This window comes from Kogia breviceps, chromosome 2 (assembly GCF_026419965.1).
Source record: "Kogia breviceps isolate mKogBre1 chromosome 2, mKogBre1 haplotype 1, whole genome shotgun sequence".
NCBI classification, from domain to species: domain Eukaryota; kingdom Metazoa; phylum Chordata; class Mammalia; order Artiodactyla; family Physeteridae; genus Kogia; species Kogia breviceps.
In genome coordinates this window covers 112,117,662-112,138,010 of record NC_081311.1, presented here as the reverse complement: position 1 = coordinate 112,138,010, position 20,349 = coordinate 112,117,662, and the positions used below count along the sequence as shown (strand labels likewise).

At 34.3% G+C, this 20,349-nt stretch overlaps 1 protein-coding gene across 7 annotated transcripts in view; it reads left to right on the top strand.

The window, feature by feature from the left end:
• The window catches only part of LRP1B (LDL receptor related protein 1B), a 1,895,525-nt gene that overhangs the window by 1,761,136 nt on the left and 114,040 nt on the right, over nt 1-20,349 (top strand). For all 7 annotated transcript variants that reach the window (XM_067025946.1, XM_067025948.1, XM_067025945.1 and 4 more), the window contains 2 exons: nt 3,031-3,150; nt 5,405-5,646. In XM_067025946.1, coding sequence (XP_066882047.1) covers nt 3,031-3,150; nt 5,405-5,646 — 362 coding nt within the window. The remainder of the gene's footprint in view (nt 1-3,030; nt 3,151-5,404; nt 5,647-20,349) is intronic.

The following is a 20,349-nucleotide window of genomic DNA, read 5'->3' as shown; positions in this document are numbered from 1 at the left end:
ATGAGAGTTAAAGTCCCTGGGATCGAGACTGTTTGCACTGCGAAGCTAACCGTTTCTGAGGCTTACAAAGCCTTTCCTATAGCAAATTCAGACCTGCAGGAATTTCTATTGTGTTGTTACAATTTTGTTTTGAAATGCAAATAACGAAATTGCTGATTCAGAAACTATTGAAGAATTAGAGGCCTTCGCGAAAGAACATGTTTATGATCACACACTTCTCTTGAGTTGTGGCATTTGCAATACTGCAATAAGTAATTCACTTTTAGAGAATTATGGGCTTTTGTCCTAACACCACGTCTTAAACAGTGCTTTATGTTATCAAGAGTGTCTCCTAAAATTCAAAGACAGGATTTAAATAAATCTCTGTCAACTTACTTGTGATCATTTAAAAACTGAGCATGTAAGGGAGCCAGAATCTCATAGTAAGTTATATGTAAATATAATTTACAGTAGGGCTTTAACTACAGAGCCATGAAATACAGACCTATATGCACTTTCTGCCAGTTTCTCCATTAATATTGATATTATTGTGGTTAGAGCCAAACCTAAATTATCCAAGTCTGGCTTATCCAGGGCAAATTCAACTCGTAAAATGCTTTCACCTTCAAGATCTCTGCTCTATTGTCTCCTTGTGTTATTCTTGGGTAAATAAAAGTGATTTTTACATTGTGTCGATCAAAATGGAATTATTGAAATTAATTATATTCATCCAAAGGGGAAATAATTGTAACCACATCATATATATGAACATTTTGAGTTATATACTTTAGATTGTTCATGCCATTTTATTTCTTCATTAACATGGAACACTGAAAACTGGCAACTTAAGTTTCTCTATTTTAATAAAATAGCGAATTATTTCTCAAGACTAGATTATTTCTTCTTTCGAGAAACTATGTCAGTTGTATACAAACACACACACACAATCTCTTCAAGATTTTACTTCCAAATAGCATTAATTTTCTAATGCTTATTTGTGAATAGTGGGCTCTGTTTCCTGTATAGACTTACTAAATTTAGAAATTCTGATCTTGAAATTTTCTTTATTTTTAGTTATATTCCATGACAGATATAACCTGCAAGCTATGTTCTTCATTTTAAATCACTATGAATCTAGTATTTCTGTTGTGCAAATGAGTAACTTCTGAATTCTAACAAAATATATATCTTCATGTAATATATGAAGTTTTGATAGTAGAGAAAAGCAGTTTGACGTGGTATGGAGAAGAGGAAAGACATTACCTTGATTTATATTCCAAAGAATTTAAATGTTTTGTGTCCTTTCTATAGGTAGCTCAAAAAGAGCATAAGAAATCACTATTTGATGTTAAAGCCAAAGCACTTCAATTAAAATATCTAAAGGGAAGAAAAATTTAAGGGAACAGCAAGCAAGAAATAGAAACGGATTAATAGTTGTTGCATGCCAGGCACTGTTCCAAGTACTGGACATGTGTGAGATTACTCCATCCTCTTCAAAAGCTCCCGACATAGACATGGTTATAGAGATGAGAAGAAACGGTGATTCTGGCCAATGCAGGGCCATGTGAGAGAACTAAGATTTTATCAAATCATGCAGATTTTCACTGATTATGATTTCACCTCAAAGAGAAACCACAAATACAAATAATTCCCTGTTCAAAGTTACAGCTGCCAAAACAAATAAAAATATTTATTGTAATACTTTTTTGATGGCTGAGAGCTGATACCATGTATTTTACTTATCCCTGGTATAGCATTTGTTAACAAGTAAATTCAGTTTTGTCTCTTTAGCCTACACTTCAATTAAACGCAGAATTGCACTCCTGAGAGTACGTAAGTTCACCGTGGGCAAAATATCATAGTAGAGACAATAGAATCAAGAAGCCTGAGTTTAAGCCTTGGCATTGTCACTTACAAATGTCACTGGAAAAATCCTTATCTCTACCATTGAGGCTTTGGAACACTGCTGAATGCTAAACAAGAGAAAATTACTATTGCTGTGCTAATCCTTAAATTCCTCTAATTCAAGAGAAGGATTAATCTCACAGATTTATTATGTAATTAGGGCAACTATAAGTGATAAAGGGAGCAGAGGAATTATGCTGATTGAAAGCAGAAGTAGAGGAGGTAAAGAAAAAGAAAGTAGATAATTCAGCAGAATCACCTGACCTCAATCCTGGCCCTGCTTAAAACTTTAAAATTTGAGGCACGTGCTAAGCCATAGAATATTGCCTAAGATTTATTTATTACTTATGATTTATATATATTTATTTTTATGTAGGCATTCAGGATTTTGTTGTTGCTTGTTTACTTGGCCCTTCTTGTTACATAGTCACTTTGTATACCTGAAGCCAGAAGTGTGTTAGAGGTGTATCCATATCTTCATTCTTTGCCAGGAATTGTGCAAAATGTTGGCAATAAAAAAATGATTAAATACGAATTTATGATCCCAAGGGACTGACAGTCAAGTAGAGGATATGAATATGTGACCACATATATGAAATACCATATGAACTGTATTTCATATGTGTGGCATAAGAGAGAAATTCCAAGAGAGCAAAAAGTGGGGAATCTAGGAGGTGGATAGCCATTACTGTATATTGGTGAAGACCAAGGAAGGCTTCACTTCAGGTGAATCTTGAGAGGTGAGTAGAAATTTTCTATGTAAAAAGCAAGGGCATTACAGGACACAGGAATATCATACGACATGTGCAAAGGTATGGCAGCAGGTAACCAGAAAACTCAACCTTTATTTGAGTGGATGAAAATACTAGGGAAGTTTGAAATGGATATTTCAATGTGTTAAGTGGATTAACAAGCAATGCACAAACAATTGATGAGTCATTATAGTGAAACTATTGTGAAAAAATTGTTATGGCTGGAAAATATTACATAGCAAGTCACAGACTTAACAGTTTGAAAAGACAATGAAAGAAATAGGAATAATAAGTTGAAGGACACAAAATACATTTGTCTTTTTTGAAAAGTGGTAAGAATGGCAGTACTAATTGGGGTTTTATGATGGTGCTATTTTGAGCTCTTCTTTTCTAGACCTTAATGAATGTTTGGTGTTTGGCACGTGTTCCCACCAATGTGTAAATATGGAAGGATCCTATAAATGTGTGTGTGACCAGAATTTTCAAGAAAGAAATAACACCTGCATAGCAAAAGGTAAGGATATATAACCATTACTTTAAATGTTATTATAATTTTGCTGTAAACATTTTATGGGGAAAAAATGTTTCCTATTGCATTTTAGCAATGGCTTAATGCCTGAAAATATAAAATAAATCTTTTTTTTCTCTTTCTTTTTTTTTTTTTTTTTTTTTTTTTACGGAATGTGGGCCTCACGGTTGTGGCCTTTCCCGCCGCGGAGCACAGGCTCAGGACGCGCAGGCTCAGCGGCCATGGCTCACGGGCCCAGCCGCTCCGCGGCATGTGGGATCCTGCCAGACCGGGACACGAACCCGCGTCCCCCCAATCGGCAGGCGGACCCCCAACCACTGCGCCACCAGGGAAGCCCTAAATCTCTTTTTAATAAGAGATTAAATTACAAATTTAATAAGGGATTAAATTATTAATTATTATTTGGTTAAATTATCCAATTTATTATCATTCTTAATTAATCTAATATGGGAAGGTTTATAAATATGGCTGTCAAATACCTGGCTACTATTAAAATCACTTTTGTGTTTGAAACAATTTATCAGGAGGTAAAATTTAAAAGCCAATGTGATAGAATATGAAGTATCTTTCTTCATGGCCTGCTCTCAGTGTACTTGAGAAAACATTATACCACTGGGATACAAATAACAGGTTAAATTAAATGATAGCATTATAAAGAGAATGGAATTTTGAGTAAGAACTTAAAGGTTTTAAAATAAAATTATGTTTTCAAATTCAGACTTCCTCTACTTATGAATATCATTTTTAAAAAATTAAATTACAGATATATATTTGGGGCTTCTTAGATACGGCTTTTAATGCTTTTATGTTTTTACTAAATAATATTGTAATTTAAATATTGTTAGCATGATTAACAATGTTAATAAGACAGTTATTAAAAGAGGAAAGCAACATGATATAGTGAATCAAGCAAGAATGGGCTATGGAATTAGACGGACTTGTATTTGAATCCCAGCATTGCACCCAATTGTGTGGCCTTGGGGAATTTAAACTCTCTGAGCCTCAGTTGCTCATCTGTAAAATGGGAGGCCTAATCCTTACTTTCCATGGTTGTTGTAAGAGGAGATAAATTGTCAAAGACTTAATACATCTCCTATCACATAGTAACCATTTACTAAGTGAGAGCTATTGAGCCTATAGAGCTGAACTACAACTCGTGTATTAATTTTTTTTTAAATTTGCAGATATTATATATGCAATTCAGTCTTTCTTTATGGTTTCATTAATATTTCAATTACTATTTTCAGGATTCTCTTTCGGGTTTTACTTGTCTCAGTACGCAAATTACATCAGTATTATATTGTAGGTGTCAAAATTTCAGGCTACATTGTTCCAGTTAGCAAGATTCTAGAAAATGTTGAGATTATGGCATGTTAGTATAATAAACACTGGTATTTTTATAAAATTTTTTATAAAATAAAAATAAAAGAACATTTGACATATATGAATACTGGAAGAAGAAGAAGACTCTTCATCTTGTAATTTTTATTTCTTAGCCTAAGGTAATGATCACTCAGGTGCATAAACTAAATGCTCAGGAATGTCTGAGGCTTAATGAGTATATAACATGGTATTTGAATATTCAGATCCAAAGCATTAAAACATAATGTATTGTGACTTACCAAATAGAAATCCCTTTTCATAAAAAGGATATCTACTACAAATACCTAATTTCTAGCCTTAAGGTAAGCTTTGACCTAAGAAAACCTCCATTAATAACTCTTAAACATGTTTAGTTAAGTGTATTTTAGAAATGTCATGGGGCTTCCCTGGTGGCGCTGTGGTTGAGGAGCTGCCTGCTAGTGCAGGGGACACGGTTTCGAGCCCTGGTCTGGGAGGATCCCACATGCCGCGGAGCGACTAGGCCCGTGAGCCACAACTGCTGAGCCTGAGAGTCTGGAGCCTGTGCTATGCAACAAGAGAGGCCGCGATAGTGAGAGGCCCGCACACCGCGATGAAGAGTGGCCCCCGCTTGCCACAACTAGAGAAAACCCTCGCACAGAAACGAAGACCCAACACAGCAAAAATAAATAAATAAATAAACTCCTATCCCCAACATCTTCTTTAAAAAAAAAAAGAAATGTCATGAAGACTAAAAGATGGTATAAAGCCGGTTTATTTTTATTGAGCAAGAAACTGTGTTAATAATAACAATTCAAGTTAATTTAAAAGTACATTCGTTGCCTTTACATTAGTTGAAATTTATTTTATTTTTGTATTTTATTATAATAATCTCCAGGCTCTGAAGATCAAGTTCTCTACATTGCTAATGACACTGATATCCTGGGTTTTATATATCCATTCAACTACAGTGGCGATCATCAACAAATTTCTCATTTTGAACATAATTCAAGGATAACAGGGATGGATGTATATTATCAGAGAGATATGATTATTTGGAGTACTCAGTTTAATCCAGGCGGAATTTTCTACAAAAGGATCCATGGCAGAGAAAAAAGGCAAGCAAACAGTGGCTTGATTGTAAGTAAATAAAATTGAATATTTGAAGGCTCACAACTTACCCCACTTCCCTGTTTTTTTAATCTGTCAATCACAGTATCTGATAAGAGGTAATTAATATATTCAGTGATTCCTCCCAGTATTCTCCCTGTATAGAAATAGAACATTTTCCTACTCCTTTATTCTCATAGCTGTGTACAATTCATTTTAATTACATGATATTATGTGTTTCTTTTAATACATTTTCTGTAGTTACATAAGAATAGTAATTAATAATACCTAAAATTTCTAGAATTTTCTATATTTTATAGTATTTAATAATATATTATGAACATGAGGGTTTTTTTCATCATGAGATCATATTGGGAACCATCACTTTGTTTTTACATTAGAAAATAAACTCAAAAATATACAGGGTAAATTGTTTCATTTTTAACAATATGAGAAATATAGTTCTCTTCTAGGACAAGAGATCAATTCGATAGTGTAATCATTTCTTCTGACTCCTAATAACTATATTTCAGGGAACATCCAAAATAGAACAGTATTGTTTACTGGTGTATGACGGACACATTGATTATCATGGTTATTCCTTTTGAGAAAAATAAACTAGAACATTTGTTTAGACTTGTGGTTGTAGGTTATCCTTTTTTGTTTTAGGGCATGTCAACTTATTATGTATGTTATATTTTGAAGTAAATTGGCAGAGAAATAACAGATAAAAACTTATTTTGGGGGGGCCTGGCCCATTCCCATACAACCAAAGAGTCAAAGACTATCACAGTCGGATTAAATTACTTTAATCCTACTAAATAATTAAAGCTTTGTATTTGAAACGAATCAGAGACACCTATCTGGAAGTCTTCACTACCTTTTTCAGAGGTATCTACCGTAAATATTTGAACTCCGTGAATATCATTTGTTGGAAATCTGGAACACTATTTTTTATCAGTAGTAGGTGTCAATAAGCTGGTTTTAAAAGAAGCTATATTATTAGCTTTAAAATTCAGTTTAGATTAAATTAACTGTGAGTAAAAATCCATATATATCAGAGTTGTTTCTTTAACTCCTCCTCCCCCAAACCCAGTGTTATACAAAGCTTTAGTTCTATTAAGGGTAGTTCTAGGACAGAGCCAAGAACTTCAGTGGATTACTCTGCCCTCCTTCACTCACGTATCATCTCCTTCCAATCAGACCAAAAGACTGATTCAGTCTTGACTAGCTTTAGCTTTCTTTATCTCTAAAACAGAAGTTTGCTTTGCAAAAACATTGTTCCTATGGTACAGTTTCATGTATTAATGAAGTGATAAAGAGTATATATTGTGAAATTACACTGACTGGGTTTTAATCTTGTTCCTGTTGCTTACTAGCTTCTTAGCTTCTCTGTACTCTCCATTTCATGAGGTTTTAGTGAGGAATACACACGCGTGCACGCACACACACTATATTTATATTAGCATTAATAGTTCTTGGCACATAATAAGTACTGTATAGATTTAACAGAATGATATGATAATGATGGTGATGGTGTTGATGATGACTGGCAAAATGTTCTTCCCTATAATGCATATTCTCACATTAAAAATTGCAAATTACTCTTGCCTGAATTTGACAGTTGCTAAAAATATATCTTTATTTTTCATACAATTTTCAGTGACAATGATTTGATAATTTTTTAGCTTTGTCCTTGGGGAGATGGGTAAATACAATCAATAGCCTCTAGCAAACTGTTTATTGTAGGCCACGAGCCAAACTTGTTTAATAGCTAAATATTTATTCTTATGTATGTACTCAAATATATAAATGGATCAATATATACTTTATATATTTTACATATTTTAATTTTTAATTTTATTAATGTGGTATAGAGTCTTTCATCATCAATGCAAAGTTATTGATTATCCTTTTTCTAATAGGATTTGAAATATCATTAGTCTTTTAATGGTAGTAATAAGATGTATTGTGTAATCTAGACTTTCTATTTGTTTGTTTTTCTCTCTCTCTTCTTAGACCTACCAATGACTAACAGTATTCAATAGGAAGAAAGTGGGTAACAGTAGGGTACATTTTCTAGAAACCCATCATAGCTAACTAAATGTCATGATTATAAGGTTGGAACCTCTGAGCCATGAATTTTAGCACCATGTTCTAAACCATTAAGCATTCCATAGAAATTCCAACCAGTGCATTATATATATGTATAAAAATACCTAAGGCTACACTGATAAGGGCAATTATTTAACTTTGCTTCCTAAACCTTTTTGTAATCCTAATATCTCAATATTATAAATGTGGAATAAATCCATTCTCACCTAACCTTAAGTTAATGAGCAATGTGCATTCTAGAATGATTAAATGACTTATCTATAGCCATGCAGCTATAATGTGACACAATTTAGACTTTAACTTGAGATACTTGCTACATCTCTGAGTCTCAACATACTCATATGAACGCTAACTACTTTATTGAAGTAGAAAATTTCTAAAATCCCTTCCAGATAGTAAATATGTATGATTTCCCACAAATTTGTGACATAGTTTATGTCTATCCAGTTATTACCTGGACAATTTGTATTTATTTCTTTGAAATCCATCTTGTATATAAAGAATTGATTTTCTACCCTCATGAATTTCCCTGCAATGTATTATATTTGCTCCTTTAACAGTCACCAGATAGTCATCCATTAGTTTAATGAACATGCACTCTATTTCATCTTCTAAGTTTTGGCGCAATTATTAAATGATACTGACCTGAGAATTCCCCACTCCTCAGAAAACAAAACTTAAGATTTTTCCCTACACTGAATATGGTGCATTGATTTCTATCTCTGAATCAATAGGTAAAAGAAAGAAAAATATACAAATCAAACTATGGATACTTTAGTTATAACCCTATTATCAGTGAAGCAAATGGAAGGAGTTATCCATGTGATAGCAGGATACCTTGGAAGCATATTCACAGATACTGAAAACACTGGAATATTTTCATTTCAGCCAAGGGCAGAAAATATGTTGTATCAGAAATCAGAAGAATATTTCTCAGACAGCTAAATGTTAACTGAAGTCCATTCTAAAGGAAGATAGTTTTTAACATGATATTTTTTAGAAATAATGAAAGGAATTCTCTTCTGTAATCTGTGAAAATGGTTGGAATAGTAATTAGGATTGCAAATTTAAATTTCAAATGCAGATTAAGTTATTTATAGATAGAATTACTTATGATTTTCTAACCCCCTGAGCTATACAAAATGGATAGATTTTTCCTTTAAGAAAATTAAGTAATTTAAAACTTAAAACAAAATGGATAGATTTTTCCTTTAAGAAAATTAAGTAATTTAAAACTTAAAAGACTGACATAATTCAATTGATATGTAAAGCATAATGAGAATTTGAATTTTAGTAGTTAGAACAGAATATGATAGTGTTATACAACAACTGTACATACTTTCTGGCCATTTATCATTTCTAGTATGAAATGCTAGATGCATGATGGCAAGCACTATAAAGTAGGTCAATGCTTAGAAAAATTAAAATGACTTTAAATATACAGATTAGATTTTTACAATTAAATAGCTGAATATTCCTGAGCAAAACAAATGGTTCCTCCGATCTACCTGATTTTGAGAAGTGAATATGAGATACCATTTTTGGCATATTCTCCATTATGCAAAAGAGAATGTTCAGTATAAATTTACTTACAATTTTATTCATTAATAATCATAACTTTTTCTCAAAAAATTTGATTAGACCATTTTTCCTGAAAAGCTTTAACAAAATAACCAATTGTTTTCTTTAATAGGTTTCAATTTTGAATTGGAGTCCTAGCTATAAACCTCATACCCAATATATGGGTCTGTGGTACATCTCATACACACGCACACACACACACACACACACACACACACACACACACACACACAAACATAAATTTATAGGTATGTCTGTGAACCCACACATAAGCATGTGTGTGTGTGTGTGTGTGTGTGTGTGTGTGTGTGTACACACATTTTAGCAAAAACTTCAAAGTCTTGTTTTAGGATGTTTGGGTAGTGGTAAAAATTGATAGTTTATTTTAAAAAATTTTTTTCTTCATTATTATAAATTTATGACAACCATTTAAATCTAAATTGAAACTGTCTATACTTCCTTAGCAAGAATACTTTTTTTTTTTAACATCTTTATTTGAGTGTAACTGTTTTACAATAGTGTGTTAGTTTCTCCTTTACAACAAAGTGAATCAGTTATACATATACATATGTTCCCATAACTCTTCCCTCTTGTGTCACCCTCCCTCCCACCCTCCCTATCCCACCCCTCTAGGTGGTCACAAAGCACAGAGGTGAACTCCCTGTGCTATGCTGCAGCTTCCCACTAGCTATCGAATTTACATTTGGTAGTGTGTATATGTCCCTGCCACTCTCTGTCATCATCACAGCTTACCCTTCCCCCTCCCCATATCCTCAAGTCCATGCTCTAGTAGGTCTGTGTTTTATTCCCATCCTACAACTAATCTCTTCATGACATTTTGTTTTTTAGATTCCATATATATATGTTAGCATATGGTATTTGTTTTTATCCTTCTGACTTACTTCACTCTGTATGACAGATTCCAGGTCTATCCACCTCATTACAAATAACTCAGTTTCATTTCTTTTTATGGCTGAGTAATATTCCATTGTATATATGTGCCACATCTTCCTTATCCATTCATCTGTTGATGGACACTTAGGTTGCTTCCATGTCCTGGCTATCGTAAATAGAGCTGCAATAAACATTTTGGTACATGACTCTTTTTGAATTATGGTTTTCTCAGGGTATATGCCCAGTAGTGGGATTGCTGGGTCGTATGGTAGTTCTATTTGTAGTTTTTTAAGGAACCTCCATACTGTTCTCCATAGTGGCTGTATCATTTTACATTCCCACCAACAGTGCGAGAGTGTTCCCTTTTCTCCACACCCTCTCCAGCATTTATTGTTTCTAGAGTTTTTGATGACGGCCAATCTGACTGGTGTGAGATGATATCTCATTGTAGTTTTGATTTGCATTTCTCTAATGATTAATGATGTTGAGCACTCTTTCATGTGTTTGTTGGCAATCTGTATATCTTCTTTGGAGAAATGTCTATTTAGTTCTTCTGCCCATTTTTGGATTGGGTTGTTTGTTTTTTTGTTATTGAGCTGCATGAGTTGCTTATAAATTTTGGAGATTAATCCTTTGTCAGTTGCTTCATTTGCAACTATTTTCTCCCATTCTGAGGGTTGTCTTTTGGTCTTGTTTATGGTATCCTTTGCTGTGCAAAAGCTTTTAAGTTTCATTAGATCCCATTTGTTTATTTTTGTTTTTATTTCCATTTCTCTAGGAGATGGGTCAAAAAGGATCTTGCTGTGATGTATGTCATAGAGTGTTCTGCCTATGTTTTCCTCTAAGAGTTTGATAGTGTCTGGCCTTACATTTAGGTCTTTAACCCATTTTGAGTTTATTGTTGTGTATGGTGTTAGGGAGTGTTCTAATTTCATACTTCTACAGGTAGCTGTCCAGTTTTCCCAGCACCACTTATTGAAGAGGCTGTCTTTTCTCCACTGTGTTTCCTTCCCTCCTTTATCAAAGATAAGGTGACCATATGTGTGTGGGTTTATCTCTGGGCTTTCTATCCTGTTCCATTGATCTATATTTCTGTTTTTGTGCCAGTACCATACTGTCTTGATTACTGTGGCCTTGTAGTATAATCTGAAGTCAGGGAGCCTGATTCCTCCAGCTCCATTTTTCGTTCTCAAGATTGCTTTGGCTATTCGGGGTCTTTTGTGTTTCCATACAAATTGTGAACTTCTTTGTCCTAGTTCTGTAAAAAATGCCAGTGGTAATTTGATAGGGATTGCATTGAATCTGTAGATTGCTTTGGGTAATAGAGTCATTTTCACAATGTTGATTCTTCCAATCCAAGAACATGGTATATTTCTCCACCTATTTGTATCATCTTTAATTTCTTTCATCAGTGTCTTATAGTTTTCTGCATACAAGTCTTTTGTCTCCTTAGGTAGGTTTATTCCTAGATATTTTATTCTTTTTGTTGCAATGGTAAATGGGAGTGTTTTCTTAATTTCCCTCTCAGATTTTTCATCATTAGTGTATAAGAATGCCAGAGATTTCTGTGCATTAATTTTATATGCTGCTACTTTACCAAATTCATTGATTAGTTCTACTACTTTTCTGGTAGCATCCTTAGTATTCTCTATGTATAGTATCATGTCATCTGCAAACAGTGACAGCTTTACTTCTTCTTTTCCTATTTGGATTCCTTTTATTTCTTTATTTTCTCTGATTGCTGTGGCTAGAACTTCCAAAACTAAGTTGAATAAGAGTGGTGAGAGTGGGCAACCTTGTCTTGTTCCTGATCTTAGTGGAAATGGTTTCAGTTTTTCACCATTGAGAACAATGCTGTCTGTGGGTTTGTCATATATTGCCTTTATTATATTGAGGAAAGTTCCCTCTATGCCTACTTTCTGCAGGGTTTTTATCATAAATGGCTGTTGAATTTTGTCAAAAGCTTTCTCTGCATCTATTGAGATGATCATATGGTTTTTCACCTTCAGTTTGTTGATATGGTGTATCACGTTGATTGATTTGCGAAGAATACTTTTAAAACCCTCTGAGTTTATTCAAACCAGTCAACAGCTAAAATCATTTATTACAATTACTTTGGAAGAGATCTAAAACTATCAGATATTACACTATTACCATTTTGTGGCTTGACTATTGTTGACTGCATAAGACAGTCCCTCAGTAATACATCTGATTAGAGTTAATGGTTCTGAAACAGCTATGATCAATATTCAAAATTTACTGAACATAAATCTTATAAGACCATATAAAACATATGGTTATATAATTAATAATACTGAGTAAGTTATTGATCAGATTGTATAGCATTTTAAGGTGAACCAGTCAAGTTTTCATCAATCATGCCCATATCTTTATTTAAAGAGTTCCTTTTGTTTGGTTTGGTGTTGGGTTCTTAGGATACAATAAAGATAATAGAATCTTGTCCTCATGAAGTTTATATTCTGTGGAATGAAGACAAAGTCAAGTAAACTAATGAATAAATACAAAAAAAAAAATGTCCCGTTTTGAAAAGTGTATTGAGGGGAATAAAAAATGGACTTAGGGGCTTCCCTGGTGGCGCAGTGGTTGAGAGTCCGCCTGCCAATGCAGGGGACACGAGTTCGTGCCCTGATGCGGGAAGATCCCACATGCCGCGGAGTGGCTGGGCCCGTGAGCTATGGCCGCTGAGCCTGCGCGTCCTGAGCCTGTGCTCCGCAATGGGAGAGGCCACAACAGTGAGAGGCCTGCATACCGCAAAAAAAAAAAAAAAATGGACTTAGAAAAACTTAAACGTTGTAGGTTTTGAGTAAGATGATCAATAAAGGCACATTTGAAGAAAGGAGATTTTGAGCTAAGACCTAAGAGATGAGAAGGAAGTAATGCCATCTTATTTATATCTAAGACAACTATTTCACTTTTTATGTGGAGAAAGAATGTGGTGGGAGAAAAGACTGGAACAGAAGGAGACCACATAGGAGGACTATGCTCCCAATTAGAAATGGTGGTATGTTGCACTATTGTAGTCTCAATGAAATGGAAGGTAGTGAGTAGAATTTTAAGGAAAAATGTTTGCAAATAAAATGAATGTGAAAAATGAGGACAGGAAGGACTCCAGACTGACACCTGAGTTTCCGGATTCTATAATTTGATGGATACAGAAAATGGTAAACAGTGGGTTCAGTTTTAGTCATGTTAAGTCAGTTACCTGTAAGAGATCCAAGTGAGATGTCAGTTAGTCAGTGATGTATTCAAGGCTTTATCTTATATCTCTGGACTGAAGATTTACATTAAAGAATAGAAAAATAGAGGAGACATCTAAAACCATGAAGCTGGGTTATATTACCAGGGGAAGTAAAGAGGGACTGGAACGAGGCTCTGAGGCTAGATTAAAATGATGACAAAGAGTGGCCAGTGCATTAGGAGAAAACTAGAATGTAGAGTCACAAAAACTAAGAGAAGAAAGTGTTTTGAAAAAGAAGTTGGGGTTATATTTCTAGAGTACTGCTGAAAGATCAAGTAAAGGAAGATAAAGAAGTGTTCAATAAATTTGGAGACAAATTCATTAAAAGATCTTGACAAATGCTTAAAGTCATGGAGGAAGCAGACATCAGAGAGCACTTAGTGGTTCTACAATCAGTGGTTCTCCACTGGGGATGATCTTTCACCCCAGGGGACATTTGGTAAAGTCTGAAGATATTTTTGATTGTCACAACTGGGGAGTGCTGCTGGTATCAAGTGAGTAGAGGCCAGGGGAAATGCTTAACACCCTACAATGCATAAATTAGTTTCTCACAAGGAGTTATCCTTACCAAAATGTCAATAGTGTCAGAGTTGAGAAACCTTTCTCTTCATAGTAGCAGTATCAGTCTTTCCAGTTAAACTTTAAGTAGATTTTTCGTTACTTCATTTGATGTAATAATAAACCCTGTAATACAAAATAGTTCTAAGATGAATCGTCAGTATAGTTTTTCTTTTATTGTTCGCTCTTTTTTTCCTCACCTCTCAGTCTCTTTTGCTAGATCCTTTTCTCCTTCCCTCTTAACATTGGAATGCCCCAGGCTCAGATCTTGATCCTCTTCTTTCTATCTTTCCTCACTTCCTTGTAGAGTTCATATTGTTTCATGGTTTAACATATAACTACATGCTAACAATTGCCTAATTGATATCAGGCTCTGTCCAACTGCTTGCTTTGGTTTTCCTTTTGGATGTTTAAAAAAAAAATCCCCAGTGGAGCATGCCTAAAAATATACTTCTCATATGATCCACAAAATCTGCTTCCCCAATCTCATGCAATGACAACTCCATTTTCCAGGCGCTCAAAGTAAAAATCTTAGAGTCATTGTTGGCCCCTCTGCTTTTCTCATAACTCCAAAATCAGGCAATACTATTGAGTCTACTTTCAAGGTATGCCCAGGAGCTGAATACCTTACATCAGCCTGACTGCAAGGACCTAGTTTTGAACCGTCATCGTCTTTCTTCTGAATTAGTGCAATACACTCCTAATTGGTCTCCTTGATATCATTATTACTCACAACACAGTAGCCAGAATGCTCCATATAAAATATAAATCAGATTATATCACATCTCAAATCAAAAATATCCAGTGGTTCCCCACTGAAAAGACTGAAATTCTTATAATATCTTACAAGGGTTTAAAAGTTCTGGTCTCCTGTTACTTCTCTGACTTTATCTTCTACTACTTTCCCCCTTACTCTTCTCCAGGGAAGCTTTGCTATTTCTGAAACCCATCAGTACCTACTAATGTAAGGCCATTCCTGAAATGTTCTCTTGGCCTAAAATGTTCTTCAGCCAGATATCCTACATGACTCAATTCCTGAACTCCTTCAAGTTTTTGTTCAAATATCATCTTCTGAATACATAACTTATTGATGATTGCAATCTACTGCCCCATTCCCATCCTGGGATCTTCAATGCCTTGCTCTTTTTCATTTCCATAATACTTATCTTTTTTCACTGCCATATATTTTATTCATTTATTATGTTTATCATCTATTGTCTACCTCACCTTGCTATAAATAAATTCCCAGATGGCAGAGTGTTTTTTGTTGTTGTTTTTTCCCCCTACTGTTTGGCCACTACTGTAATCCTAGCATCTAGAACAGGCCTTGTCATAAAGTACGTCATATTTTTTAAATTAGAAGCAATAAATTAATTGAAAATCTTGAAGAGACATGGCAATAGCTTGTCAATCTTGAAAGTTATCCTTTAAAAGTTATTCTTCTCATCCTTGGTATTCATCACAAGTTTAAATATTTTTATCTCCAGATATATCCCATTTTTTCCACTTTTGTCTCACAAAAGCCTAGATTAAACTTTCACATTCTCCCCTCTGGAGTCCATTGAATAAGCCTCCTCTGAATTTCCGGTATCTCCTTGGTGCCCATCCCCAAGCCATTCTTCACACCATAGCCAAAATAATCTTAGAACATTAAACTCATCACCGTATCTCCCTACTTAAAACATTCAAATGGATTTCCATTGAAAAATCATTGTTTTACAAGCCTCTCCATGATGTTTAGCCTCATCTCCTACCACGCCCCTCCCATCTTCTTTCATACCCATGAATATACACATATATACTCACATTTTTTCTACCCATAAATAGATCATGTTTCATTCACAAGAATGAAACTTCACAATTATAATATGCATTATTTTCTCTGCCTCCCTTAATTACCCTAATGAATCAAAGTTCCTTTATTAAGAAGACGTCACTTTTATTATTATTGTGATCATTGAGATTGGTCTTGGTCTGATTTAGGTATTAGAGATCTCAGCCTACATAATGCACTTTCAGGTCTTCCTAAAGGCCTAACTGAACTAACTGTTAATGTTTGAAAGCACAGGCTCACAAAAAGACTGACTACCATCTGAAGAATGTCAATTGTATGCCCAGGAAGTAGCCTACAAGGTGACCTCATTATTATTCCACATTCTGCTTAGACTTAGAAAATGGATTACTATGGGCATCGTCAGAAAATCTACAAACAACAAATGCTGGAGATGTGTGGAGAAAAGGGAACCTTCTTGCACTGTTGGTGGGAATGTAAATTGATACAGCCACTATGGAGAACAGTATGGAGGTTCCTTAAAAAAACTAAAAACAATTACCATATGACCCAGCAATCCCACTTCTCTGGGCATATACCCAGAGAAAACCATAATTCAAACAGACACATGCACCCCAGTGTTCATTGCAGCACTATTTACAATAGCCAGGTCATGGAAGCAACCGAAATGCCCATCGACAGATGAATGGATAAAGAAGATATGGTACATATATACAATGGAATATTACTCAGCCATAAAAAGGAACAAAACTGGGTCATTTGTAGAGACTTGGGTGGATCTAGAGACTGTCACACAGAGTGAAGTAAGTCAGAAAGAGAAAAACAAATATCGTATATTAATGCATATATGTGGAATCTAGAAAAATGGTACAGATGAACCAGTTTGCAAGGCAGAGATAGAGACACAGATGTAGAGAACAAACATATGGACACCAAAGGTGGGTGGTGGTGGTGGGATGAATTGGGAGATTTTGATTGACATATATATACTAATATGTATAAAATAGATAACTAATAAGAGCCTGCTGTATAAAAAATAAATAAAATAAATTTCAAAAAAATGGATTGTTAGTTTATCTAGGGTGTAATGAAACAGCATGAAACTAATGTTAATGAAGCAGGACAGAAAATGATATATAAAATTCAGTATTATGTATATGTACACATACACTTACATATTCATAATTTGAATGAACTTGATGGAGAGACATTGAACTATAAGGGCCGGATTTATGTGTACATATTCATATATATATACATACACATTTACATATCTGCTACATAAGTATTCCAGTTTATCTACAAGATGCTTACCTAATGACTCTGGAGACACACTCTCAACATTTGCTTCTCTGACTCTTCTTTATCCATGTGTTTATTGCTGTTTTAACCCCCTTTCTTATAGATGCATGATTTATTCATTAAAGTCGAATTCTTTTATCTCTTTAAGGCATGGGTTGCAAACCAGCTATATAGGTAAGTTAAATGAATGAAACAGGTTGGACAGAACATTAGGGATCCAGGTGAGAGAGGCAAACTGAAGATGTATTTCATTTAAACAGAAGCAGCTGATTGACTCTGCTACTCTGGAATGTTGGCCTGCTTTTGATATACTATCTTATTTATCCTTAATTTTTAAGAGAAAAAAAGTTTAATTTGTTAAAGTGATATCCTCTTAATTTTAAAGTTAGAATCTACTTCATAGGTTTTTTTTTTTAAACTTTAACTTAAATTTAGTCCTCAACGTACCATTTTGCAATATCTGCTTTCAGATAGTTCTGCCTTACATCTCAGCTGTTGTGCTTGTTTAAACTGTAAACATCAGAAGGCACCTTGCTTTCTTAATTCCAGGTCTTTCACATAGGGAGATGATGTCAATTTTGCCCCATAAGTATCAACACATTTTTCACTTACTGACTAATGCATGAAAATTCATATTTAGCATTAGACGCATCCTTAAGATTTGTAAAGAATGGATAATGTTTTAAACTGTTATATAATTTCATGTTTAGAAGCTAAAGACTTTAACAGGTCATCTAATTCAAATCCTTTATTTTTATGTGCCACATAATTTATAGAGAAACTAGGACTGGCTCTTAAACCAAGTTTCTGATTTCAAATGTGTGCTTTCTAGTCTTCCATGATATCTTTTGTTTAGCTGGTAGTGTGAATGAAGGTTTTGAGAGTGGGTTTTGCTTTTTATGGAGGGTGAGTGGTAAATCATAACAAATAAGTTTAAAGAACACTGAGCATGTTAAAAAATGATAAGATCACATACAGTATTGACCTTGTAGCCCAAAGACAAACCTGGATCTTTTCAGGATGTTGTCTATTGAATGTAGACTCCTCCCACCACACAAGCACAAGTTCTTTACAGTGTCTTCACATTTTTGTTTTACTAGCATTGCATCGGGATAATTAACTTTAGCAAAATGAACTGAATTTTCTTTTCTTAGATATACAGAAAGATGAAAAATCATGAACAAATGAAATATATGACCACTTCAATCTATCCTTGTGTTAACTATATTTTCTTAAATTATATTGCTAACTGTAGGAATTTTGTTTTACAAAAGATAGCATTTCCATGGCTTGAATGTTTGCATTCTCCTTTCATAGATTTTCCTCTTTCCTTGATTTAAAACAAATGCCTTCAGTGACATATCTTTAGTTTACTGAAGCTGAAATTGTGCCAATATATTACCATCCATAGCTGTAAAGGACTGATAGTTTAAAGCAGTAACCTCTGATTTTGTTACAATCAAGCTGCCATTTTTTCTGTAAGATTTTAAGCATTTCTTTCATTTGACTAATATATCTCTGTGAAGAAGAATGCCTCAGGACTCAAAACTTTGTCTGTGTATTTAGAGAGCTTATTAGGAAAGAAATCATCTGTCTGGAGGAAGCAGTCAAAATTTGTCTTCTACTTTGTGCAAAAATATGAGCAATGCCTTTTGTTGTCTGGGTAACCACATGCCTCTGCAGTCTCTTAAACATGACGTATCTCATTAGTGTCTCTAGTTCTTTGGCCTGTCTGTCTAGAGTGCTAGCCAAAGGGGCAAATGAGAGTTTCATGTTTTCTTCGTATTTCCAGTCTAATGTGTTTGGTTGTTTTGTTTTCAGTCTCTTTAGAGACAGATGGCTTAACTATCTGTTTCTGTTTTTCATGTCAGTCTCCATTCCATGCCAAGAACCTCAGTTTACTTTTTCTGTGTTTTCCCACTTTTTGTATGTACCTGATTGATTTTGAACTTCTCCATAAGACCCAACAGGAATTTGCCTGCCACTCTCCAACCAACATTCATTCAATATGAGAATCCCTTTTAGATGGCTAATGCTATTCACAATCCTGGTGAAGTAGTGAGCAATAGAAAGGGATTATTTATTTCCTATAGAACTCACTATAGAGGTGATTTCCTAATTTCGCCATAGTTTCCTTAATAACAAGACCATCCTATTTCTGTCTCTTGTTCTTCTTCTTCTTCTGTTCAGTTCTTCTCTTTTCAGTGTTGAGAATAATTGAGCATTCAGTATGTTATGAGTCACTGAGGATGAACACATAGTAACATCTTCACCCTGCTGCCATTATTCTCTGAGAATCATCTTGTCACTGATGATTCATGACTTTAGGTTGAATTTATTGGGCCTGACCATCCTTTATCCCATATTCTAACTACTTTAGTTGATACCAGAATGACATTAGGGATTCCTTGATCAAGGAACCAGAGAATATCTGTATAGATTTAAATGACTCTATAACTCTTCAGCATCTCTTATGCTCAGCATTGAAAAGTAACATTTTTCCCTTTCCTTAAGCCATATTCTTCACTCTAGTAATGTGATCTAAGTTTGACATATCCTTCTGGAATTCACCATTAATAGAATTTTCACCAGCCAGCTTACCTGCAAAAGTATCACAAAATCAAACTTCTGAATGTTCTGTGATCATTAGGAATCTGAGGTTTTAATTGTCAGCAGTCCAGGTGTAGAAATATAGAATGGAAAGATAATCAGCCCTGTTTTGAGCATGAGAGAAATAAAATAAAAATCTTAAATTCAAAAAAATGAAGCTTTGCATAAAACATGTCCTATTTTAGAAAGGATACTGTTAGGATAGAAAATTATGTATGTATATTAACATCTGATAAAGCCAAAATAGGTATTTTTCTATGTTCCTGCTAGACAACTGATATCATATTTCTGCATGCTAAAAGATTGCTCTAGTGGTGTTAAAAAATGATAATATGCTCCAGCAGGCTTTACACAGTTTATAATGGTTATTTTTTCCCATTGTCTCTCATCTGTATAAATTTATGACTTACACTGACAAGCCTATACCACTTAATATATTTACTTTTAAGTGCTGCCAAATCAGAAAAAAAAAGAATTACAGTTAATTTACATAATATTGGAACACTTGAAAATTATTTTGTGTTTTGGCTAGGACAAATCTTTATAATCTACCCATTTATGAATATTATTTATATGGCATGTTTAGACCATGTTGTGTTGTAGAGTGCTTTTCATTTAACTT